This window comes from Gavia stellata, chromosome 21 (genome assembly GCF_030936135.1).
Source record: "Gavia stellata isolate bGavSte3 chromosome 21, bGavSte3.hap2, whole genome shotgun sequence".
Classification (NCBI taxonomy): domain Eukaryota; kingdom Metazoa; phylum Chordata; class Aves; order Gaviiformes; family Gaviidae; genus Gavia; species Gavia stellata.
Window position 1 is genome coordinate 12,976,968 of NC_082614.1, and position 27,115 is coordinate 13,004,082.

Sequence of the window (27,115 nt, forward strand, 5' to 3'; positions counted from 1 at the left end):
TGGCACTGGTCACTATGCAGAAGTACTGAAATTTTAGGGAGGGTTTCCTTTTACGATATAAAAGTTTTGGCAATTTAAGATCAATTATTCAAGCCTGCCTGGAAAACTGTAATAGGTATTTAAATACTGCAAAGCAAAAGGTAGTTTTTAAGGAGCTCAGAACACCATAAGTAGTCCACTAAGAAAGCTGAGGGAAGTGAGGACAGGAAAAAAAAAATCCACTGACTCCTTGTAGAGCACTCAGTCCAAAAAAAAAAAAAAACAAAAAAACCCAACCCACCCCAAACCAAGAAGATGAATTAGTGTTTCAGCCATGGATGAGCTTCAATGGAAGCTTTGCTTCTGTCTCCATAGTCGTACAACAGTTCTTCACCTGCTTTAATGTCTCTGGAAGCTATCAGTATGAGATGAGGCACACCATCAATGTCATGAAGCTTTGTTTGACAATTGCCACATTTGCTGTGATTAATCAGTCTTCCCAGACGATTAGTTTCTTTTGTAGCATCAACACTGAAAGAACAAGAATGAAATGTAGGATTGCTGCATATCACGCAGTCACATTTGTGGACCAAAAGCAAAGTGCAAATCAGATAAAGAATGAGGAATCCACACAAGGCTTGAAAAATGAAGGAAAAACAGAACATTACAGAATATTCATACGATTAAACAGGCAGCACATAAAAATCTCCCAGAATTGCCATATTAAGTCAGCACAAACCCTAGAAAATGGAAAACTTTGTACTATGTTTTTCAGCTGCCTGTTTCCAAGCAGGTCTCAACTGTTCATGAGGAATAGCAGAATCCAGAGGTTCACCAGCACCAGAAAGGCTTGATACCTTAAATACCCTCCCCTCAGGAAAGCTGTGTCCAAACTAAGTGGTATCCACTGAGTAAGCCAGTAAGAGTCTCTACTCACACAGAAGGCTGAGAACACCTAAATACTACATGCCCAACTTCCAGAGACCTGGATACTAAAGCTCAGGTGCCCCTCATTGCGCAACAGATTGTTATGGCAGCTGTCATTATGGCATCTAGACTGCAAGTCAGACACTTAGAATATAGGGCGCTTCATGCACAGGTTAAGCGACCCACACCCCAGCATCCAGTAGCATCAGTCAAGGAGGAAAGAATGTAGTCTGAGTAGCTGCTTGGAGAGAACTGGAGTTCGGGGCAAATGAGACAGCAAATAAAGGGATAAAGCATGCACATGGGGTGGGTGTCAGGTACTAGAGAAAGAAGGAGACCCAAAGACAGTTGAAGGAAATGTTTCTCTTCCAGAGAGTTTGTCCATATTGCTTTTCAAACAAAATCCTTGCAACTCAGGAGTAGTTAATTTTACAAGAGAATAAATTTAGGCAGAAGTCCATGGCAGAGCTAGAAGTCTCATCCAAGCAGATACAACTCTCCATATAACTTGTGCTGCACTTCAGAGAATAGCACTTTGAGTCACCTACCATTCCCTTCAGCCCAGAGGTACAGGAGGCTCTTGGACCACGAAACAGCACTCCAGAAAGATTTCCTAATTCACGGTTCCATTTTTTTTTTGCATGAAAACAAGAAAAGACTTAGCAGCATTCAGAGCCTCTATCACTCAACTATCACACTTAAGGGAAGAGAAGCTTACCAGTACGTTTTGCTGAGGTACTGAAAATAGTACATATAGCAGCCTGTGGATGGATCTTGAGCATACACAGCTTCTCGCTTTTTAGCATCAGTGATCTCTATGAGATCCCCATGATATTCAACTACAAATTCTCCTCGATTAAAATGTTTAGTAGCGATTACTCCTCTCCCTTTGCCATCGATGTAATCAATCTGTTGAGTTGAAAAGAAAATCAGCTGGGAAATTAGAAAGTATTCACATGATTGCAAATATGCTGTTTACTAGGAAATAAGTGATTTGTCATTAAAAAATGCTACAGCAAGGTATTTGTGTGTATCGCAGACAAATCTGTAGAAGCCCAATGCACAGCACTGTGGAAGAAATATACGATGCGTTGGGACACATCCTATGAGTTACCAGGTATTTTGATACAAAGTCTTCTAATCAAAAACCTAAGAATTACTTTAAATAAACCACACACAGAGAAGAGTTATCTATTTTTTGTTTTAAACTATCTATTAGCTAAGGCAGTAAGCTTTTCCAGTTCAGGTGCACCATCACCATTTGCATGCCCAGGTTAAAAAGTTAAGAGGAACAGAAAGATCAATCACAGATATCACTTTTATCACCCACCAGTATACTTTATTATTCCTGCCTCCCCCTGTAAATGGGACAACTCCAAGAAAGTTCTCCTATCACTGTCGTCGATGTGACAGTGTTAACTGGAGGCTGCTGCTTTTCAAGAATCACACCTCTTCTGCACTTCCAGGAGCCATTCCTGCTCTAAATTCTAAAAAGGGTGACCAGAGTAACCCAAATGGTAAGCACTTGGTCCCAGTAACTAGTATTTGCTAGCAGGGGGAGGAAAACTAGTACAACCCATTATCCCAAGAGCCATAATGAAGACCCACAGCAACTGGCTGTAAACAGGCTAAGAGAATTTGTTACCATACAGACAGTATATATGGGTGCTACCTTTAAAACATATGACAATTAAGATGCTATATGTAACCCCATTTCTGTAAGCTAACCCAAAAAATGAGATACTAAAGGAAACAAGTGCATTTTCAGTAAAGACTATAAAGCCCCCTCAGTATTTATGACTGAGGCTGCACATACATATTCTTCAAAGCCAAATATTGCCCATCCAAAAGGGAAGACAGCGTGCTCCAGTTTTGCTGCACTTTCATCTTACTATCGAGGCACTGCAGCAGTTCTGAGACTGAGTTCTGCTACCTTCTGCTTAAACAGATGAACAGCAAGATACTGTATGAACATCACATGGCTGCTCAGGTTGGCATTGCAGTTACCTTCATTCCTTCTTCTTTTCCACTTGTAATTAGCTCATCTATTTTCCTCCTCTCCTCAGTCTGCAAAGGAAACAAACAAACAACACACACAGTACTGTTGATAGTATCTGTAGCTTATTCTATAGCTAAAAGGAAATTATCAGCAGTTACACTCATTTTTCCAAACCATCCCATGTTTCTAGCAAAACTGAGCAGTAGAGAGACAGATTTCTGCCCCCCAAAATACGTAAGCAGCTAGATTCTGCCCTAGAAGAACTGGATCATCATTTCCAAATTTTAAGAATGTTCTTAACAATACTTCCAGTGCACAATGCTGTCTGTATTTGACCAATGGAAAACATTTACAGATAGTTATGCACTTCCTCAAATGTTCAAATAACCAGCAACATTAATAAGTAATGTTATTTTAACAAGAAGCACTACCTCCAGTTCAGATTTGCTCTTCCTGGAACTTCTTCTAACTGGGTAATAATCTGTCACTTTTCGATTTGGTGTTCTTCCTTGCATTCTAAGGGATAAGAAAAATAGAGAACACACATATTTCAGATTATTTGTGAAGTTACACCTCTAGGGCAGAGGTATCTGTAAGAATTTTTTTATTTCAGCTTGGTGTGTTGAAAGGTGATCAATATGAACCAGTGTTTCCTACCAGTCCTCTTCACTTCAAGCCAAAAGCTACATCCCCTTTTCTTCCCCAGGCTATTTCCATTACTCTAGTACTAATTGTATAACAGTAAGAATGAGATGCCATTGGAAACCAACTGAAGGTCACATTACAAGTCTGAAGCCCCCTGTGTGCCTTGCCAGAAGGCACTCTAAAATTTAGGTCATGAAAACTGCTTGGCAAGAAATTCATTAACGTTAGGTCCCATTACTCTGATATCATGAGTATCAGCTCAGCCAGGAAGTCTCCAACTGTAATTAATCTAATATTCTGTTTCTGACAAGATACATTCCCATTTGTCCACAGAAAAGTAGGTCTTAATGGTTCATTAATTCCTTTTTCTATAGGTGATCAGTAGGTATTTCACTTGAGATAAAATACCTAGCCTTGCTCTCAAGAACAACAAAAGTCCTCTGCAAGGTAGATAAATACTTTGGGTGCTATTTTGTATTTTCAAGCATATTATTCTTGAGAAAACAAAGAAGTCTCCTTTAAGATTTGTTGCCCCCAGCATAACCATTTGCTTAAAAAAAAAAGGCACCCAAACAAGAGTAACATTAATTAAAGGTCTGACTGTAGTTTCTGAAGGAAAAAAAGCAGATCAAAGCCTCCTTGTGCAAGATCAAAGCCTCCTTGTGCAAAAGGACACACAGAAGAAAAGCTTTTACAATTCCAGAAGTCACTTACTTTCTCCTTGGTCCACGTTTTGCTTTAACCATCTTTTTCTGAGCTGGCTTTGCATTGGCCTCATCAGCACAGTCTGAAGGCAGGGGCGTCTTTTGGGTTTCTACAGTTTCTTGGTTTTGATCAGAGGAGGGCACTGAAGTGTTGCACCCACTTTCTTTATCTTTCTGGTCTTCTGGTTTCATAGCACCTTCAATTATATTGCCACCATTCTTTTTTTCTGGTGACAGGAAAATAAAGTAAGGCTCTGAACCTAGGATCATCTATACCAGAGTGCTTTAAATGAATTCCAATGGTTTCTAGTCCAAGTTTCTAGTTCTGTCAAACAGGAGAAAGAGGAAGGGAATGATACAATCTCTTCGTGCTACAACCCAGATAGGCTGTTACTCCACTTTTGACCAGTCATTGCTACAGTACACTTAGTACAGAGGGAGGGGTGAACAGAGATAGGGAAAGGGCAAAACGGAGCCCAAGTACTTTGTCGTGTTAGGTTTGCAACTCATAAGTTTTCTAAACCTGAACAAGCAGAACCTTCAGCAGAGTGTTTGAAACAACTGCACAGTTTGCATCTGGCATCCTAAATTATCAAGTTGCCATAAGCTAATCAATATCCTGCACTGAAGAGGGAGAGGAAGCCTCTCTGGATCCTGTGCGGCTGTGATCAGTCACTACAGACACTGGTACCAAGTGGCCAACACCACTCAAGACAAAATCCACAGGAGCTAAAGGGCTGGGCCTTACAAGAAGTCTACGCACCCACCCAACGTTTTCTTGGTTGCATGCATCCTACCTTGGTATGACCACATCCTCCTTCTCAGTCAACTGATTTAGAAGCAGGTGAGCATGGATTAAAGCTGAATAAAGTTTTTATTTAAAGCAAATCACCAGGTTTAACAGTCCTATCTGCTGAGACAGATGCTTCAATCTCACTGGAGAAATGAAGCACAGCTGCAAGGCCACAGCAGCAGGACAAGCTAAAGCCATCTTCACATTCTTGTCAAAACTGGGGAGCTAAATTGTGAGCTAAAGTAGGCACTAAAGGCCCTAAGTTTCCAGAAAACCTGACACTCCCTGTGTTGAGTGGGACTTAAAATACCTGCTTGCTAGAAGTGTTTGCATCACAATGTTTTGACAAATTACCAAGGTTATTAAATGCACCTTTAAACACAAGACAGCTCCACCCCCCCACCCCCCCCAGCTTACGGAACATTCCCATTTCTAGTCACTACAATCAAGCATCTACAAAGGCTGGCACTCAGCACCCACAATCTGTGTTCCTCCTTCTCACTGCCTTTATTTCATCCTGAAAATTTAAGAATTGTTTCTTCTTCTACCAGTACCTCTATCTCATACCCAATTTGACTTTGAATTGCCTTTATATAAATCAGTATAAAGTAGTCAAGTTATAAAATAAACCAGGTTTAGGTAATAAAACAGACCCCCAAAAATTGGATAAACTGCCAAACACTGACCTGAAGAATCAGAGTAGGAATAGAGTTGCAGGGAGATTAGGGCATACTGACAATGCAAGCATTAGCTTTTTATATCCAGAGAGACAATACAAACATAGCCAGACAAAGAACAGAGGAAAAAAATGCCTGGTAAACTTGTGACCTAAGTTTTGCAAAGGGTAAGGACACTCTCATCTTTGCAGAGTCCCAATTTGCTGATAGGGTTGTAGGACTGGGAAAGCAATTGGGCCAGGGGAGCAGCCTGACCTTCTTGACTGTGTATTCAAGTTTTCAGACTGGGGGCGGGGAAAGCACATGTAATGAGGCAAGCAATCCAAAGATCAGTCTTACCATCTCCTTTCCTGTAGGTTTCATTTAGTGTTTTGCCCTGACATTTCACCTCGTGATACATGACAGAGTTTTCTTCTTGAAGCGGGGGGCGAGCACCAGGAGTTTTGTTAGGATTCAGGTAGCTGTAGATTTTGGATTGACCAATAAACACATTCTCCTAAAACAGACCCACACAAAAATCAGTACATCACAGAGATGCCAGGAACCTCAAGTTGGCATCCACAACATGCTGCAAAGACCAGGGCTGACAGCTGACTGGGCTAATGCAAATTACACTGCTTTAATGCATCATCCTTGCTGCTGTTGCTATTTCTACTAAGTGAAAACATAACAGTGGTAAGCACTCAGAGAACATTACTAACGCAAACTCTCAGTCCAAGAGGACTTTCACATGAAATGTGGCAGGATGGGGTAGTCATAACTCACTCCAGCTTCCACCCTGTGCTTCACAGTATGAACTCTGGTGCTAAAAAAATAAAACAATCCTGAGCTCCTCAGGAGGAAGGTGGCCTCAAAGAGTACAAGCCAAAAAAAATACAAATAACACAACAAAAATTGCCCAAGCCTAGAACACACCTCTTATGGCCAGAGAGGTATGAGCTTACCCCAACATTCTCATGAGGTGTCAAATGTTACTGTAGTTAATTACATGCTCTACAGAGCAAGATAGGAATCAGTTTTGCACAGTCTACCCTGAGTGACACCTCTCAGTGAAGTCTGGGAGATAAACAATGCTATCTTTTTATCCATTATATTTCACAAAATAAAGTGTAAAAGTTGTTCATGGCAAAAGAAACATTGAAGAGTCTAGGCAAAGCACTTATGCCCAGCCAGGAAAATGGTAAAACCCTCTGGCATGGTCAAACACCCCAGAGACCGGGTTTGTACACTGGCTCAGGCTCTGAGAACACCAACGGTGCACAGTATCAAATTTAGCAAAGTTTAGTGGAGTCATGCCACCTCGCCAAGTTTGACTATGCAGCGTATGTAGGGCACACAGATTTCAACCGTGAAATCTCAGTGACTGGACAAGCAGATGCAACTTGGCCAGATTGAGTTTGTCTTGGCTGTAGTTTGACTCAACTAAAAGCAATTTTCAGACATTGCAAGCCAGTTAAAACAAGAAAAACTTGCATTCTTTTTTTTTTTTAGAAAAGTACACAAAGGTTCCCATTAGTTAAAGAAATAGCTCAAATAGAGCTGACTAAACAAATACTCCAGTATATGTAGTCACACAAACACTAAAAAAGTAAACAAAGCACACAATAGAATACATAGGATAATTTTAATAATTAGCATAATCATGAGTAACAAACTTAATGTGTACATAATTCACACACAAAATAAGACCAGTTAAAGGCTTAAATCTCAGTCCACAAATAAACTTTACTGAAGATTAAGGTGACAGTAGAACAGCCTGAGAAAAAGCAAGTCAGTTAGACACTCCCTGACCCCCAATATTTCTGAAAGGCCTATGAAAGACAAGACTTGCTTATTTAAAAAACTGGGGCTTTTAAGGATCAAATACTATGCAAGCACTCCATTTTAACAATTGCAAGCAGCGAACCCTGGGCTGCAAAGTTCTAAAGATTTAGTGAAGAGTTTAAATACGGGCATTTCCGGAGAAAGCCAAAAGCAGTGAACCGCAGCAGTCCACCTGCCACAGCAGAGCCTTCTGATTTTCAATACACCATTAACAGGAAACGAACGACTATTTTTCCAGCGTAGCTTCCTCCCCTCATTCCCAGCTCCCTGCCTGCTGCGCTCTTGGCGCTACCGAGACGCGGCTGCCACGTCTTTGTCTGTGCCAGGCTTGAGACCCTCGAGAGCAGAGATTTTTCTCAGCACAGCAGAGCACACGGAGGGCTGCTGAGGAGCTCTGGGATTTGATGCAACAGCCATCGTTATTTCCATCGGGGGGTTAAACGCAAAGTGACGATCAACCTCCGACCAACTGCCTGTAACAAAACTAGAGGACGGGGAAGATGGCACGGAGGGATTGCCGAGCCTGGGGCCTGGCTGCTCGCTGACAGCCCCAGCAGCGCCCCGCGCCTGCAGGGCAGCTGCGGCAGGGCACGGGGGAACGCGGAAAGAGTCCGATCCCGCTTAAAGCTAAGCGATTTCTGAATTATTCGAGGCGCCCCAGAAGCCAGGCGCCCGGGGCCACACGGCTCCCCGGGACAGCGCGCAGGCCGGCTCGCTCGCACGGCAGGAGGAAGCGGAGGGCGCAGAAGACCCCCGGAGCCGCCCGCCCCGTTCTGCTCCGCCCGCCCAGGCCCGGGCAGTGCTTACCCCGCCGGCCCGGGGGCGGCCGGGGCCCTTCCTCTCGGCGCTCTCGGGGCTCGCCTCCTCCACGCCGCCCGCCCTGGCCTTGGGCATGTTCTTCCCTAGGAAGAAGGGGGGAAGATCGGCGCCTGAGCCATGTCCGGCGCGGCCGCCCGCGGTCATCGCCCGGCCGCCGCGGCCTGCGCCATGTTTAAAGGGCTGGATGCGGCAGGGCGAGCCGCGGCGGCCCAGCCCCTTCCCGGCGAGCTGCGCACACCGCGCGGGGGAGGAGTCCCGCCGGCCCCGGCGCCCCGCGCCTCCCAGGAGGAGCATCTGCGCCGCGGAGATGCCCCGCGCCGCCCGGCCCTCGCCCTGCGCGACAGTCCGCCGCGCCGCCAGCCCCACCGCGCCCGGGCTCCGCTCCTCCCCGCCGCCGCGCCCGCGCACCTTTCGCCATGACCGCGGCCCGGCGCCCAGGAGCCCCCCGCGGCCGGGCTGCCCCGACAGTCCCCGAGGAGCTCCCCCGTCGAAATCAACCGCTCCGCAGGGAGACGCCGCGCTCCTCTCCGCAACCCCATTGGTTTAACCGCGTGCCAATAACAGCTCCCGCGCCCCTGATTGGCGCGCAGAGGCGCACCCCGCCCTCTCCCTGTCACAGGGAGATAGTCGCAGCTCCCGGGAACAGGGTTTAAATGTGAGTTCCCTGGGCACTGATTGGCCCGTGCGAAGGGCAACCGGCGCTCTGATTGGCGGCCCGGGAAGGAACGCCCTTTCGCGGCAGGGCCCCGCCACGTGGGTAGGACGCCCCGCTGGGAGCGGGCCCCCGCCGGCTCGTCCGCGCCCCGCGGAGCGGCGGTGGGCGCCGGGGGTGGGCGGCGAGACGTACCCCCCCCCGTCCTGTCCGGTCTGGCCGTGCATTGGCATCGCCCAGCGCGGTCCCGTTAACACCTCCTCTCTCCTGCACCTCTTAGCAGAGCACGTGGATCTCTGCTCCTGCCTCCCTTGCCGTGGGCGCGCACAGTCCCCGCCACCTCACAGCGGGGATCCGGGGGACCCCTAATTCTAGCGGGATCTGTGAAATGATGAGACTGCTTTATGCAATGTCTAGCTTAAACCTCCCTGGCTGAAATTTAAGTCTTTTAATTCCATCCTCAAAGCTTGCCTGGAGAACAGATAACGCTCAAGCATTGCACTAGACCATCAAAGCCCTTCTTGGGTAACGCCCTATTCCCTAACGAGGGCAGCGAAAACGGCAAAACCACACAGCCGTCACCAGAAATGCCTGAACAGCCTTCAGCATCGACGCCCTGCTCGGAGGCTCGCAACAGGCCTCGTACTTCAAAATCAGGAAAGTACGATTGCACAGATGAAAGCAGCAATGGGGCAAGAGGGACGCTGAAAGTTTCTTCTTTGTTAGTGGATGTCATCATGGAAGTTAGGAAATTACCACATGGGACCTCTTTGGCGCTCCACGTTAAGTAGAACAATTATATTGAGCAACAACATATGACTAATCTTTCTTCTTATCTCTGTTAGCACTTTTAAGACTTATCTAACACAGCTACCCGCGCGTGCTCAGGGTATGGGTCCGTAGTACGTGAGCTGACCCAAAGCGCTATCGTCACAGGGCACGGCTTCCCACCAAAGGCTTATCTGCAGCCACAGGCCACTGCTTGTCTCTCGGGCATTCCTGCAGCAACACAATCAGCCAGTTCAGGACAGTGATACACCTGAAAACCACCCCTTTCCTCAAGAAGAACGACAGAAAAAAAACCCCTGTCAACTTCAGCAAGACATGCCCAGGAGGGAAGGCCTCATCCTCCCAGCCGCTCCCTCGGCCGCTGGGGACCGGACAGGACACGAACGCGGCGTGACTACAGAGGAGACACCAGAAGGCAGCACGGGGCTTCAGTCTACCCTCTCCTCATTTTGTGATCACTCTCAGCACAACCAACCACTTTGAGAAAAGGCAAAAGAAACCCCGCTCTGCATCGTCACCATCATTTCTTACATCTGCGGCTTCACTAACGAGGCATACGTATGCATTTCACAGAAAGGCAACCAAAATGCACTAGGTGTTTTCCTGTAAACTGTGGCGGACACCAGGCTGCAGCCAGCTGACATCAGCTGGGCATCATGTTGATGAACTCCTCTATCAAGGCAGGCACACCAAGCTCTCCAGGAGAGCACCGGAGCCCTTGGCAGACACCGGTCTGATTTTTCCACCCCAATTCACACTGTTCTTTTCACATAGCTAGGATGTGACTGGAAAAAAACTCTTCATAAATGACTAATGATGATTTCCTCCCTGCAGTAATTGAGGAACACTGTTCCTAATGTCCTGGGAAAGCTCTGGGAACACCTTTAGTGTGGTTTTGCTCAGCTTTTGGGGGTTGGCTATTCTAATATTAATTTTATATATGTATATTAAACAAAGCAACCGAGTTTGCATTGAAGCTGTGCGGGCCACCACCAGAGGGCAAAGCAAGCTAGGTAATTACCTTCCCTAGAGCAACAAAGAAAACAACGTCATCTGTAACCGGCCCCTGCTACCAGCACGGTGGGATCACGCTATGAAGTAATAAAACATGCTGGCTTGCCCCCCTTAGCTCTCCTCAGGGAGTTATGGCCAAAAAGCCAGTACCGAGGGGAAGTTAAAATGCTATCACACATGAGGCTACAGCCCAAAAGAGGACGCGTCCATCTGCAAGCGCCCGTCACCGTGACCCGGGATAGAGAGCACATGGGAAAGTGCTGGCCCACTCCCGTACTCCAGAGGGAGCAGCACGACTCCCAGTAGCACCAGCTTTAAAACCCAGTGACCTAAATATTATCTCCCCTAGTACTGTAAGGGCAGCTCCGGAGAGCACTACGCTTTAATGCGGAAATGTGAAGTTGTTTTGTGGGGGAAGGGAAGAAAAATGAATGAACAAGGCGCTGGATTCGCTCAGAAAGGAAAGAAAATCTTCAGAGTGAATACCTTCAGTCTAAATTAATGTTTCAGCCAGTTTAAAAAAAATCTTATTTTTTAGGACTTTTGAATGCAGAAATTCAATTTCTTTCAAATATACCAACAAGACATGCTTGTTAAATATTTCCTGGGAGCACATTCTTGCTGTAGTTCTCCCTTACACGGCACCTGTCATATTTGCAATTAAATATAACAACATTTACACAAATTTCTTAGTCACAAGATTAAATCCTGACAAGTTGTGCTTCAGCTACCATAACTCTCCATTAGAAAGCAAGTAAAAACTATGCCCTAAGGGTAGCTGTTCTGTGTTCCATTAAGTGACATTGTTTTATAAAGTCATATAGTAAAATGCCGGTAGGTGCTAACTACATTTAATAGGTTATGAAATATAATTACATTCAGAATAGTATCTACCAATGATAAAAAAGAGCATCTCTGACAAAAAAGTGCATTCAGTGAGATCCTTAAGTTACACGCAAAATCCTAGGGAAACGGCGTCCTGCAGGTAACTCCGCACGTGCCAATTTCACGCCGGTAGGAAGCATCACTGCCATCAGTGGCATTACTCACCTCTCCCAGTCGAGGATGATCATAAATTCGGCTCGCAGGTCTGACAGATAACTATCTTTTCAACTCAAGACATCAAAAGCGTCGCTTTCTTGTCATGATTGGAGGGAGCTGCTTAGATGCATTTAATGTTAGATACGCTGCATGTGAACTGTATTTCATCGTGTCTTTATTTGAAGCGCGTAGAGGGCAACAATCAAGATATTAGCTGCCGTTTAAATTGTTCTTCTCATTTCTGGCAAGGCTTCTGTCATCGTTTTCTCCACTTAGTGTCTGAAGCATCACTGATTAATCTGAATTAAGTCAGTTTAATTAACATTGCTTTGTCTTTAAATAGCTTAGCCTAAATCTGTCTAATCCTTTATTGGTTATTTTAATCCTTGTTGTCTAACGATGAAATAAGTAAACTTGTGTAAAATTGAATGAGCAGTACTGAACATTTTAAGCAGATTTCATGACTGTGCACACTTTATTTACATCTGCTTCAAGTTCTTAAACATTTTCCTGTTCTGACACAACTGGGAGAACATTCTAACGGAAGACTGTCTCTTTTTCCAAAAATCCATCACTCTCAGGGCCTTAACTGCTTAAAAAGATCTCTCCAAATGTAAAACTGGTGTAAGTAGTCATCAGGTTTTCAAGCATAGTTAGTTCTTTGCAGCAGCAAATTTCACACCAGCAGCTTGTAGAATATTTGCAAGGGAAAAGTCATGTGCCAACACATCCCCACAAGTGTGGCATTCCCAGGCTGGTCAGCAGGGACGGCCCACTGCACAGCACTGCTCGGTCACCCCTCATTCTCCTAGGGGGGTCCAGGAAGTTCCTGCGAGGGAAACACCGGAGTCGTGGGACCCAGAGCACTGGCGGGGGGTGGCTGTATGTATCCCCAAGACCGGATGGCACCGACCCCGCCAGAGTACTCGGAGCCCTCCAAAGCCGCCTCAGCGTGCTTTCACAAGGACGCGCCCAGGCCCGGCTCCACAGAAACACCAGTGCCAACCGCGGCGGGATGGAACCGAGGGGCAGCCTGAAGGGAGACGCGTTCACCAGCGGGAGCACGGGTGGGGGGAGGCCGAAACACCACCATTTCTCCTCAGGCAGGCAGCCCCAGGAGGCCGAGCACCGCGCCCAGCCCGCCTCTGCCGCGCCCGAGGCCGTGCGCTCAGCTCCCAACCGCCGCCAACGCCGCCTCAGACAGGTGCGCACACGCGCGACCACCGCCTCCGCCGCGCGGACACAAGACGCGCGCCTGCGCACTGCCCGCGCTTCGCGTCATCGCCGCGGCGTCCCCGCCTCAGGCCCCCTCTTTTTTCCCATGATGCCTCGAGAAAAGCCGGATCTCGCGAGAGCGCTGCCTCTCGCGTCCTCGCGGCAGCCGCCATCTTGGAGGAGCCGGGATCACGTGACCGCTTGCAGCCGTTCGCCTCCGCCTTCCCCTCCCCCACCCACCGGGAACCGGGCCCAGATCGCCAGTCTCGACTCCGGCCGCCGCCCTAGGGCTGGCCGCGCACGCGGGGACGTCGCTTTTTGTGGACGCCGGAGACGCCGGGGGTTTTTTTGGGGAACTTGCAGCCTTCCCCTGTTGCTGCGGCAGGGAGAAACGAGGAGCGGCATGTCACGTGACGGGGAGCGCGGGGAGCGCGCGCCAAAGCCCGGCGGCGGCAGCGGCGGTTGGGGGAGTGGGGGGATGGGCGCGAGACAGCGGCGGCGGCGGCGGCAGCCGGCCACGTGACTAGGGAGGCCAGGGTGGAGGGGGCTGGGTCACGTGGCGCGGAGCGCGCTCCAGCGGCGGGCGACGGCTCGTGTCACGTGGGGAGGGTGCGCCGCGGCGGGCGGAGGCGGTGCGGCGGCGGTCACGTGGTGCGCCGCGGCGGGCGGCCCCAGCCTCCCTCCCCTCCCCCTCCCCTGTGAGAGGGGAGGGAGGGCAAAGATGGCGGCGGTGAGTTAGAAAGCGGCGGGCGGCGGGGCCAGCGGCGGAGACTTCCAGGACCGGCCGCGGGAGGACCGAGAGCGAGTGAGTCCCGTTCCGCCCTTTGGCCTGGCGGCGGGCCCGCTCGGCCGCCTCGGGGCGCTCCCTGCGCGGTGGGGCCGCCGCGGCGCCGCGGGGGTTCCCTCCCCTCAGTCCCCCGCCGCCGCGCGCCGGGCGGTGGGGCCCGCGGCGGCGGGAGGCGGGGGGGGGGTTGTCCGTGAGGGAGGCCGCCGTGCTGGTAGCGAGCTCCGCCTCTCCCTTGGCCTCTCAGCCCGGGGCGGGCCGCGCGGTCGTCCCCGCCGGGGGTCCCCGGTGGGCCAGGGGCGGCGCGGCGTGCGGGGGAGGGCGCCGCTGTCTCGGCGGAGCCGCCGCTTCCCCGGGAGTCGGGCAAACTTTGTGCCGGCGGGCGTGTGGGGGCGGAGGGGCCGCCTGGGCGGGCGGCGAAGCCCCTTGGCTCCGGGGAAGCGCGTCGGTAGCGGTTGGCGGGGCTGGGGGTGGGGGGTGGCGGTGGGGCTGGCCTCCCCCCCCCCGCCCTGCTCGGGCAAAATGGCATCGGGACGGCGGCGTCTCCCAGCCGGGTCCGCGGCGCTCGCCTTTGTGCGCTCTTTCCGCGGCTGGCTTGATTGTTAAGGTTTGAAATGGAGCCGCTCTGGTGAAACGAGGGGGTGGGGTGGGGGGGTTGATTTATGGTGCCTGAGCGGCTCTGAAGGCTGCCGTGAGAGGCAACCTTTCGCCCTTCTGCGGGATCCTAATGCTATTAAAGGGATCTTTAAAGAGATGACGGTCTGAAAACAAAAAGTCGCGCATGGGACACAATTACGCAGCCAATTCTAGCCCAACCCGGAAGTTTATGTCGGGAACACGTGTTGGTGGGGAAGGTGGCGAGGCTGGGAGCCGGGGACCCTCCCGCCGCCTCCCGCCGCCTCCCGCGGGGCTGGCCCGCCCTGCCGAACCCTCCGGGGGCCCCGCAGCTGCCGGGGAGCGAGCGGTGGGGCTGAACGCCGCAGCGACAGACCCGGCCTCAAAGTCCAGTGACTCTTAACGAGCGCACCTCAAACAGAGGTTGCTAGGGTGAGTAATTGTTTAACATAAAAATGCCCTTACACTCTGAAGGGGAAGAGGCCTTGTGGTTTTTTCTTCTATTTTTTTCGGTTGTTTCGGTATTATTTTTAGCTGACCAGGTTCCACACTGTGTTTGAGGGTATAAATTAGAACTCTTGTATTTTCTTCCAGGTACTTGTAGGCTGGTTTTTGATGTTTGATACCTGTTAAAGATGAGGCCAATCAAACTCTTAAAAAAAAAAAAAAGGTTTAATTGATGTATTAGATAACTTCAGTTTCTGTCGTTGGTTCATGCTAATAATTTTTTCTTATACTTGCTCTAGAGTTAAGAATTAGCTCAGTGATAGTCTGTTTGGCTTTAGAGTACATAGGTTGTGTCTGGATTAAAATGATTATATATATATGAGAATGTTTTGCAAGCTTTTTTTTTCCTTTAAATTGAAAAACTGGAGTTGATGAGGTAAAGCAAAGAATTTACTGTGGCAAAAGTTGTGTAACAGCACAACATTTGGATTGTTCTTCTAGATCTTCCTTACCAGCATGATATATTTGAATGCAATCTTAGTCTTTAAAAATAAAACGTGGGCAGTTTGTCTTGTTGGCCAGACAAGTTCTTCGGTGTCAAAACTGGCTGATAGCTACTCTAAAAGCTATTGAAGTAAGGAGCAGATATGGTTAATGCAGTTCTTGTGCCTTGAGATACACCTAGAACTGATTCCCAGGCCAAAACTGAGGAACGGTTCTAGTGCTTAGATACTGTTCTTATCTCTTCTGGGTTTTTACTGCTTGAAAACTTTCACTGCTGGCTAAATTATCACCTCCAACCATATAGGCTGAAAGCTGATTTCATGCCAAATTGTTGCATTGTTTAGCAATGCAAGTTGTCTTTAACAACTTATGAATTTCACATTTTCAGACTGTATCCTGACTACTGTAAATTTCATGAAACAGTTGTAAGAGAGCTTTGAGGTAGAGTTGAATCCCACAGTATCCTGAACTGTACCTCATGTCCTTACGAGCTTTGACTTTAGAGATGTAACCAGCGTTTGAAAAACTGGTATGTTTTTTACAGGATTGGAATCAGTTTTGCAAAAATCATAAGTTAATTTTGTATATTTAAATACAATGTTAACTACTAGTCTTGAGGTTAAAGCATATAAGGATGGGCGAGTTCTGTAATTAACATTTTACTCTTTGATTGGATGGTGACTTGGAAAGGACCAGAAGGGATTGGGTTGGTTGGGTTTTTTCCTTTTTGTTGTTACCCAGGTTGCCTTCTGGAGCCAAAAGCTGCAAGATGAGCAGAACCCATCTGGATATCCAGAGAATGCTGTTGTGTGGGATTGGGGGTTAGCAGCCCTTACACCTCTGTTGTGAGAGGCTGCAGATAGAGATGTGAAATTTTTAGGTTGATGATAGCTCACAGTTTAGAGAACCAGAGAATTTGGGGGACATATTTGTCTTTTCTCTACAACTTAAGAATTTGTGTGGTATCTTAAATGGGTTCCAGTATAGTTGAAGTGACCTGTATTCCTCAGAATGCCAGTGGGAAAACCCCTTCCAATAAAAGGAAAACGAGTTGCTTAACTACATTAGTGTCCCAAGCCAAGTACTAAAACCTAAGTTTGCAGGTTGGGTATGCCACAGAGGCCAGATGTCTGAAGGGTTTGGAAACAGCTGTGCCTAGTTGATGTTTGATTTGGGCTAAGCTGTGATACTATAGTTCATTATGATTTTTAAATAAGTACTTTAGGTATACAGAGTTACAATGTGTAATTCACAGACCTAACAATCAAAAGTCTTTTCATCATTTAGGATTCTACCATTATTTTTCTTAGGGGAAATAGAGAGCAGGTTGCTCGACATGTGTGTTAGAATCTCTCTTTTTTTTGTTTTGCTTCTTTGTACCAAAGCTAAAATGGAGGGAGGGAGAGAGCCAGGTTGGCATGGATACATGACATAATATTAAACATGGCATTCTGCTTTTGTCTCTTTAAATCAGAAATTATTTACATAATGTGCAGTAGTAGCAAAACTGTCTTTTTATCAAAGTTTTAGGCTGTATTCTTCATCAGAAGAGCACCTTACAAAGATGCTTGGTGTGTTTTGATAGCCCTTCTTGAAATGGCAGCAGTTTATATTCTTTCTTAATAGAAAGGAAATAATTGAGATACTATTACTGTTGAAATTTTATGAATGTATTTTTTAGTTTTATCTAACAGGTTGATTCTTGCTCAGTGACATTGGACAGCTAACTAAACATAGACAACCTTATCTTCAAGATTCTGCATGCTCAGAACAGTTCTTTGACTGGTGGAATTTTCAGGGAACAGCTTGTAATATTCACAACTTTTTTATAAGTATTTTCTTTTGGAGATTTTTAAGATGTGGCAAACAGGTCCTTATATAGTATTGCCAAAGCTGAGCTGCAGAGCTTGATAAAGTCGCTTTCACTTATGTTAACTAAGCAGCCTCCTACCTTGTAAGATCATGGAGCTGTTTCAGCTTGATAACGTTTTAGGCTTGACTAGCATATGTCACAAAAAATAAACTAAGCTATCATGATGGACCTTCTCCTGTTTTCTTTTTTCCTCATTTAATTTCCTTACTAAATTAAAACTATATGGGGGGAAGGAGAAATTAGAGGGTGGGGGGAGGGCAGCAGTGGTGCTTGGAAGTTTTACAAAGCCTAAAATTGTTGTTAAGTATTCAGTGATTTTTTTAATGTAAAAATTCTAGAAGTTCAGAATTCCTTTTGTTCCAGTTTCAAACAATGCAGCTTTGTTCCTAGTGTACAGAAACAAAATAAGTGAAACTAGTCAAAATTCCATTGTCCAAACTGTCTGACAGACGAATAATTGCTGTTGTTTTAATTAGCTTTTTGCTGGATTGTTAGCAACCACTAATTTTTAAGACTGTTAAAGTTGGGGATAGCATGAAAGAGATGCAGCTGCGGGGGGTTTTATGTGAAAACAGCCCTGCTAAGAAAGGGATACTTCTAAACTGAAGATACTTATTCTGGAGTTGTAGGAATTGCTACACTAGTTTCTATCACTAGTGATCTAGTGAAAACTTTGAAGTAAGCAATTAAAGTATTACTGCTATGAATGTGGGTTTTTTTCCTGAACTCGGTGAGACTGTCTTAAGATACCTAAGCCATCGTGTTTTTTAACCTTTAAAATGTAGAGTTCAGTGGCATTGTGGATATGTTAAACTTGACTTGAAACAGACTTGATAGGTTGTGGCACCATTTTAGGATGGTCGGGGAAGATGTGTTTTTGTGTGGTGTTGGTGTGTTTTTTTCTAGCCTTGGTTTTGCTTTGAGTCTCAACTTCATAGAAAAGCCTTTCCTTCATATATTGCAAGAGTAGACCAGAAGTTATCTTGAGTAATTTTTTTTTTGTCCTAGTTCTCTTAAATAAACAGCCCCAAGCTTCTGACTTTCCATGCCTCTATTCAGTATAGCTACTTAACCAAATTTTAGTCATATCTTCTTTTGGAGTTGGTGTGATCAAAACTACATGCAGACTAAATAATGACATAACTGACATTTTTCTTCTGTACGTTTAGATATTTTTGTCTATTTGACCATGTTGAGTAAAGGTCTTGCACTATGTGGAAGAGTGCTCATGCCTCTTTCCCAAATTGTAAAGTTACAATTGAAATGTTTCGGAGCTGTTGGTTTGACAGGGTAACCTGTGTTAATTCCCCTTTTGTAGAGAAATTCACCTTCAATGGCTGCTTTGAAGTTCCTAACACCAAAAGTACTGATAAGCTAAAACTTCATCTACAGACTTGATCTTTCTCCTCTCACCTGTTTCTAATAGGTAAACAATGCTGTAAGCTTCTAAACTTAGATATGATGATTGCTGCTAGTCTTGAAGTCTGATGAAAATTGAAGTTTTATCCTACCCAATTAATATATATGTGTAGTCCCCTTTTTTTGAGATGGGAGACTTAATCCTGCTGAAAGGTAAAGCTAACAGTCTGTTCTTACTCATTTTTCTTGACCCATTCAGGGTTCTAGGAGACAGACTAATGGGAGGTGACATCCTTTGAAGGAACTGCCATGTTAATTAAATCTGCTAGATGTCTTAATATTTCTTAATATCTTCTGTACCTGATAACTAGAAACCAGGCCATTCTGCCAGTTTATCTGATCACCTCAAATGCCTTTAAAAAAAAAAAAAGTAGAGTCTAGTTCTGACATAGCAAGTGGTGTTTAATGGGATTGTGTGTGGTCAGTAGCAGTCCCACCAATTATTGTTTGTCGCTTTGGTGTTCTTTTTGGTAGTACAGTCTTTGATGTTTAAAAGTGTATCTTCCCCTTGTCCCCTGCATCCACTACTTCAATTGTGGTGCCACCATCTTGGTACTAGTCCACTTAAAGAAGGTCTCTCCCTACTATTGGACAGACTGAAACTGGGAAGAATAAGAATTAAGTGCCCGAGGCTTTATTTATTACAAGAATTACCTGTTCTGCCAAATGTGCTAAGTACTGTATGTGACCAACCAGCTGGATGTGGCTTAGCTGTAGAGGAAGATAAGCAAGTGAATGCTGTTTCAGAGTCTGTGAATGTGTGTACCTAAAATGCCAATAAATATTTTTGTCCTTTACCTGCTTTAGCGTAGGTGTTCAGCTTTGTTAGTTTTTGATGTTTTGTTACCAGTCAGTGTTACAAGGGGGTGTGGAGAATAAGTGAAATGAATTTCTAACTGAGTTGTATCTTAGAATATATAAGCAACAGCTCAAGTTAATGTGGACTCATTTAATTTTTGTCTTAGTACTAGGGCAAATGAGCTTCCTTCTTAAGGAAGCAAAACACATTATCTTCCCTCTTCATCTTAAAACATAGAGCATTAGGTGCTTTTAATAATTTTTTACACTGGCTAGAATAGCTTTTTGAAATTAATTTTGCTTGTCCTACACATAAAGGAGTCTGTGACCTGATGTTAGTGTCCTATTTAATATGTAGTTAACATACTATAGTAGTGGAACATTTGTTCTTTCCACTATGCAAAACAAAATTTCTCCAATGAATGAATTACTACCTAATGTAATGGCAAGCAAAAAATAAAAGCTTTCTTTAAGCTTTTTATCGGTAACTTGTTGTTACAAGATAAACTGAGTTAGTTTTAATTGTGCTTCCCTCGTGCAGTGTGCTTCACTGACAAAGACGTATCATTAGCATAATACAGTCTCACCATTTCTGCCTCTTGGTATTTCTTGTAGTGCTTAAAAATGTAGTGCGATGAAGACCAGAAAAGGCATCTTTTCTTCTGTTTAAGTTTATGGGTGTGATAGTATTTTGTGTAGCAAACTATTTAATTCTTCCTGCTTCTAAATATGGTGGGTATATTGAGAAGATTTTTAAAAAACAAAACAGAGGAAAAATCTACAAATGCACAAAAGAGCCAGAGCAAATCTAGAAAGTGAAACTGTGTGTATTTAAGAGACTACATCGCGTATGCTCTTAAATCCAGGAAGAGGAACTTTAAATGTGAGTGTGTGTGTGTGCACAAAATAAACCAAATTAAATGTAACTTGTATTTATGGTTCTAATTTTTTTAGAGATGGTGGAGCCAGGACAAGATCTGTTGCTTGCTGCTTTGAGTGAGAGTGGAATCAGTCCAAATGATCTGTTTGATATTGACTCGCCGGACGTGGTTCTTGCAAATCCAGCACCAACTCCAGCTGTTCAGCAGGTTAAAACAAGAACATAGTCATTTGCTAGAGGACATAAGAGCTTGTACTTGATGTATGGGGGGGGGCGTAGGGTGTCCATAGCAAATGGTATAGAGTATGGAGTTCTCATAAATTTTCTTGCTTCATAGTATTGAGATTAGAAAATGACTTGCTAATTATTTTTAAACTTTTGTGCAAAAAAGCAATCTGAAATACACTGTTGAGGTCAGTATAAAGGTAAATGTAGTTAACTTCTGGGCATTAAATGGGGGCCTGCTGTCATGTATCCATGGAGAACTCTAATACCACTGGAGTCTAGCTGCTCTCCTATAAAATGTGCAAAAAGTGTAATATCATATGGTGTTTAAGCTCCATGACAGCATTCAGTCTGCAAGAACGTAACCATTTCAGACATAGACTGGGAACAGTAGCATGTTGAACAGTGCCATCACAAAACTAATTGCATTTTCACCCCAGTTAACTAACAAGTGTTGTATGTTTAACTTCTTTGAATGTGAAATCAACCACTTGATGATCTTTATTTTCAGTGACACCTTTGTTAATGAGCGCAGTTAGGACCCTCCCCATTAATTTCCATTTTGTGGGTGGATATTTAGTCTTAAGGTTTTTTCCCTGCTAATGTGAGTGTTTCCTGATGCTTACTTTGTTTCCTCTGCAGTCAGTGCCACTTAGTGCGTTAGAACTGGGCTTGGAGACTGAGGCTGCAGCTGCTGTGAAACAAGAACCAGAGACTGTGTCTACTCCAGCCTTATTAAATGTTCGGGTAAGAACTGTTACTTCAGGATTTTGTATGTGTATGTGTGGTGGGTCAATCTTGGCTGGACACCAGATGCCCACTAAGCTGCTGTATCACTCCCCCTCCTCAACTGGATGTGGGGAGAAAAAATAGGACAAAAGGGTCATGGGTCAAGATAAGGACAGGGAGATCAGCAATTACTGTCACAGGCAAAACAGACTCAACTTGGGGAAATTAATTTATTCCTGGTTAACAATGGAGTAGGATAATGAGAAATAAGAACAAATCTAAAAATGCCTTCCACCCACCCCTTCCTTCTTCCTGTGCTCATCTTAATTCGCGACATCGTCACAGGTTGTCTCTGCCGCTCCTGCCTCCTTGTGCTCTTCCCCTGTTCCAGCAGCTCCTTCACAATCTTTCCGAACGTGGGCCCTTCCTATGGGCTGCAGTTCTTCACGAACTGCTCCAGGCGTGGGCCCTTTCCACAGGGTGCAGTCCTTCAGGAGCGGACTGCTCCAGTGTGGGTCCCCCACATGGCCACACGTCCTGCCAGAAAACCCGCTTCAGCGAGGGCTCAGGCCACAGGTATCCTTCGGGCACATCACCTGCTCTGGCATAGGGTCCTCCATGGACTGCAGATTAGATATCTGCTCCACCATGGACCTCCATGGGCTGCAGGGGGACAACCTGCTTTACCACAGGCTGCAGAGGAATCTCTGCTCTGGCACCTGGAGCACCTCCTCCCCCTCCTTCTTCACTGACCTTGGTGTCTGCAGAGTTGTTTCTCTCACATTCTCACTCTTCTCTCCCAGCTGCTGATTGCGCAACAGTTTTTACCCCTTCTTAAGTTATTACGGAGGCGCTACCAACATTGCTGATTGGCTCAGCCTTTGCCAGCACGAGTCCTTGTAGCTGGGTGGAACTGGCTGTATCGGATGTGGGGGAAGCTTCTGGCATCTTCTCACAGAAGCCACCTCTGTAGATGCCTGCCCCCCCCCCCCCCCCAAAACCTTGCCACGTAAACCCAATACAGTATATTAGTAAAATGTAACAAAAGAGGTGGGACTGTAAAATGCCATTTGGCCATTGTCTCAGTTCTGCTTGTACTGAGACTGTGAAGGCTTAGCATACCTGTGGGTTGATACGATTTCTATAAGAAACACAAGGGAGGACAAAGCAGTATGCAGAAAAACATTTTGAGGTGTCCCATGTGCCTTTTGCTTCCCCTGCATGCAAATTCTGGGGATAGGGAGGTTGTGTAAACTTGTCTCCTATACCCAAACTATGTGCCATCTTTTCTAGCTGTAGATAATTCTGAGCGCCATAGTCTGGTGGTTGCACCTGAAATGAGAATATAAAAAGCAGATCTGCAGGAAGGTGGATGTAGTTCACTGTGTCTGAAAAAGGCTGCACATACGCTTTAAGTAATCCAAGCTATTTACTCTGACGATTGTGTAGCTAGTTTATATACTGGAAATTCTTTTCAGCTCAGGGTTCCTGTACCTGTAGTAGTCATGTTGTGTGCCTAGGTGATGAATCTCTTATCCTATTTTTTTATTTCCTTTCCCTTACCTTAGAATAAAATTTAGATACCTTTCAAAAATACATGCAGCAATATATTGATAAATAGACACTTCTTGCTCAGACTGTTGTGCCACAAGGTAATTACTCTAGCATCTTCAGCATGTTATGTGAAGACGTTTCTTATTACAAGAGTCTTTTAGAAACTGGTGACTCCTATGCTCTAGATGAAAGGCTAATAAAGACTTTTTTCACTGTCTTCTGAAAATTTCCCTGGTTTTTTGTTGCTAGCAACCACCATCCACCACAACCTTTGTGCTGAATCAAATAAATCAGCTTCCAACTTTGGGGACTACAATAGTGATGACAAAAACAACACCCGTTACAACTACGAGGCAGACTATCACTGTAGCAAAAATCATTCAGACCAGCACAACTACTCGACCCTCGGTTGCAGCACCAGCAGTACGCAATGCCTTGACCACTACACCTTCAAAGGACCAGATTCAGCTGAAAGATCTGCTAAAGAATAATAGTCTTAATGAACTCATGAAATTGAAGCCACCTCCTAATATTGCCCAGCCAGTAGCAACAGCAGCAAGTGAGTTTTCTTCTTTCTTCATAATTACAGCATTTAGACAAATAGTGAAATAATAGAATGTGAAGATCTTTGCACATCTTGTATTTTCATTGGTTAGTAGAATATCTCAGTAAAATGAAATGGTCCAGAAAACCCGATAAATTCTATTCAACTTTAATAGTGTTAGAATTCAGGGTGAAGTAATAGAAAACAACAGGCTCTTTAAAAAAAATTGGGCTTTGATTTACTGCAAGGAATGAGGAAAATGACATTTTAGAGTGCAGCTGGCAAATTGGTAAAATTAATTCATGAACATTGCTGAAGCTGATTGAACTATCTTACTTGAGTCTATATCAGTTTCTGTTCTACTGTATACTTGCTGTGCAACTATAACAAATGAGTACTTTTTTTTGCATCTTCCAAACTAGATTGGTAGTACATGCTAGTACTCTTATCGTAGGGTGTTTCTGTAAAGCATTTCCTGGGAGAGAACATCTCTGTCCCTGTATGTTTCATGGGAGGTATCAGATCTATTGTGTTTAAAAACTGAAGTCCTAAAAACTTGCTGTTTGTTTCCATGTTACTTCTTAGATGTAGTGTTCACTTAAATGCCACAAGTATTTTGTTACCACACTCCAAATCTTCATTTTGTGATTCCTTTCATAATCTTTTCTTGTCTTGTATGTTATTTCTGATATGTGGACAGTTTACATGGTCAGCTCAATATAAGGGAAAAGCTGCATGTGTGTGTATTTTAATGATTTGATTCTTTCAAGTTACTCTGCTTTTAGCATGAGGTTAAGATCAGACTAGTTGAGTTTGAAAATATTGCTGCTTTTTCTGGAAGGTACGCAGGTTTTTTTCTGGATTACTGTATTTTCATTGTCTCTGAAATAAGATTTACTGATTTTTTTTTTATAGGCAGGGTTGGAAGTAACCTTTTTTATATGCAGATAGTGTGCAATAAACAAAACTGTCAGGACTGAAACAGAAGGAAGAATGTGCCTCCTTGTTTCATTGCTTTCTGTTACGGAGTGATTGACAAAAATTGAAGTTGAGACACCAACTGAAGTTGGGATGGGGCGTGAAGGAATGAGGAAGCACAGGGGGAGGAGGTTTTATAGGACTAACTTACTCCTTTGTGCTAAATGGAAACTCACAGAAGCACATAAGTAATAGATAACATCAATGCACAATAGCTGTTGTAGCTGCAGAAAATAGTTGAGTCTGTAGCTTCTGTATTAAGTGCAAAGGAGACATGCAACTTGGAGAACTGCATTTCGGATGTTATTTGTGTGCTTCTGTTTCTGGATCCTTCTTTGTGCTTATAAAAAAATTGATAAATACTTGTAGAAAATTCAAGGGCAGAGAAGCTCTTGGAAAGAAACGTGGTCTTTTCTTATAATTCAGGCAGCAGGAGTTCTGGATTGGAAAATATTAAAATGTTAAATTACGCAACCTCTTTGAGGAAAACTTTATTTGTGCAAGTGTCTTAATTGTTTTTAGGGGCAATTATGCTAAATTTATTACATGCATTGACAGTCAACATGATGGAAGCTTGACAGCTGCTTTCAGTGTTTTACATCTATCCTTGTGTAATTTTTTTATTTTTGTACTGAACCCTATTGCCAGTTGCTTCCAAATGTGGCTGAGGACAGGAAAGTTAATAAATTGTCCTCTTGTAGGATCCTGTTACAAACTTTAAATAATTGAGTCCGAAGTGTTGACTTTTTATTTTACAGAAATAATTGTAGTTTCTCCTAAGGTGGTAAATGCCACCAGACCAGGTAAGTTAATTTTTGTTGAAACACTGGGCTTTCTGGTTTGTTATTAAACTTCAAAGGCTCACAAGACAAGTATTTCTAAATACTCTGTATAGATTTGGTGAAGGTCCAAAACATTTTTATTTTTTAAATACTGAAACTAATACATAACTGTGTCAGATGTGGTGGTATTGCATGGGAAGCTTCTTCAGTCAAAGTAGTAACAGGATTTAAGTCCTTGCTCAGAGACTTTTTAAGTTGAACAAAAATATTGATTGTATTCTTGAAGGATCAGTGTGCTACTGGACATTTTAAACTTCTCTTCCAACTAATTAGTAGAGAAGGATGTTAATTTCAGTTGATGTTTGGAGGGAATTCCTGTAAAACACAGCTTTTCTTTTGTAGCTGATCTAAGCAATGGTGCAGTAAAGAAGGAGGCTTCCACAAAAGAGGTAGCAAGAATATGGATAAATGATATTAAAATGAGAAGTTTTTCACCTACTATGGTAAGTAGTACAAATGGTTAATTTGCCAAATGAATGTATGTTTTATTGGCCACAGCCACCTGTGACTAGTTTCAGTAGTTACTCATATATGCCTTTTGTGTGGTAGAATTATCGAGTGCATCTGTTCGTTCAAAAGGTTAGTTTCTTCGCTAGATGAATGCTTGGTTAGATGACTAAAACTAACAGCTGTGTAGAGCAGACTACCTATATAGTAAATGACAATTTCAAGAAGTTACTGACCTTAACAGAATCTCATTGTGTGGACAAAGAAGGGTGTGCTCCAATTAAAGCTGATAAGCATATCGCTTGCTCTGTGGTTTAAAACATTTTCTTTTAAAATATCCCCATTCATATAACTAGCAACGAGGAAACTAGAAGACTTTCCCCTAGCATGGCTGACCTTCTGGGCAGTTTGATATAAGATGTAAATTGAGTATCGTTCAATTTTCCAAATGTAATGAAAATACATTCTGATGCTGTACACACCTGAGTTTCAGCATCTTGACTGATAGCTAGAATCAGGCTGAAGTTTGTGATGAACAGTGTGCTCCTTAATGACTGGCACACAGAAGGATTTTCATATTACTTTTTTTATATTAAACATTAAATTAGTAGTTGTGGAAGATTTATTTTTATTTGTCATCTACTGAGTACTTCAAAAATATTCATATATTTACATTGATTCAAGTGAAAAATGGGTAACTGTCACATTTCAGAGAATACAGGATAGAACTGTGAGTATTGTAACTATTCCCCGAAGTTGTGAAATTACGTAATGAATGTGAAACTGCAGGAGACTTCATGGGAGTACTGAAAGTTAGGTTTTGGCTGTTAACTAGCTGTGTGTTTTCAAGGCAGGTTTTCTTTAAGTCACTGTTTGGATTTAATATGCTGTAAGAAGTGTTTCTTTTTTAATTCTGCTTATGTGAGTTTGGTGTACTTGAATCTCCTTGCAAAGGAGAGGAAGTTCCCTGACTTTGTGTCTTTGAAGGGTTGTTCAGAGTGTAAGAAATCTACATTTCTGTCTGTAGTTTTCCCAGCTGCTCATTGGTTCATCTAGTACATGTGTTAAAAACATTCAAGTGCAAATTTGTGCTTATTTCATTTCTCGTGTTAATTTCCAGGACATAAGAGTATTAACAATGTTCTGTTTGAGTAATGCAGGTATTTATCTATTCTAGAAAGTGCCAGCAGTAAAAGAAGAGGAAGAACCTGAGGAAGAAGATGAAGAAGAAATGGGCCATGCAGAAACTTATGCTGAGTATATGCCAATAAAATGTATGACCTAATGTTTTGTTACATCAAAAGGCTGAGATGTTTTGAGACCTAATTTGTTACTTACTCTTCTGTAGTTACTAACACCAAAAACCAGATAGGTTACAATCTGACTCAAGTAAAAAGG

At 44.3% G+C, this 27,115-nt stretch overlaps 2 protein-coding genes across 2 annotated transcripts in view; one reads left to right on the forward strand and one right to left on the reverse strand.

Annotated features, from left to right (window-relative positions):
* Positions 1-299: 299 nt before the first annotated feature.
* KMT5A (lysine methyltransferase 5A) lies at positions 300-12,166 on the reverse strand (the record flags this gene model as incomplete). Its single annotated transcript, XM_059827918.1, is given in 9 exon segments — positions 300-510; positions 1,625-1,815; positions 2,914-2,973; positions 3,337-3,421; positions 4,265-4,481; positions 6,064-6,220; positions 8,356-8,892; positions 10,830-10,834; positions 12,082-12,166. Coding segments are annotated over 9 exon segments (1,548 nt in total), but the record flags the coding sequence as incomplete, so codon positions are not given.
* Positions 12,167-13,842: 1,676 nt separating this feature from the next.
* The window catches only part of SBNO1 (strawberry notch homolog 1), a 33,192-nt gene continuing 19,919 nt past the window's right edge, over positions 13,843-27,115 (forward strand). The window contains exons 1-6 of the mRNA XM_059827538.1: positions 13,843-13,883; positions 20,473-20,606; positions 21,266-21,370; positions 23,156-23,465; positions 25,613-25,713; positions 26,895-26,991. Of these exons, the coding sequence (XP_059683521.1) occupies positions 20,475-20,606; positions 21,266-21,370; positions 23,156-23,465; positions 25,613-25,713; positions 26,895-26,991 (745 nt within the window). The 5' untranslated portion in view covers positions 13,843-13,883; positions 20,473-20,474. The remainder of the gene's footprint in view (positions 13,884-20,472; positions 20,607-21,265; positions 21,371-23,155; positions 23,466-25,612; positions 25,714-26,894; positions 26,992-27,115) is intronic.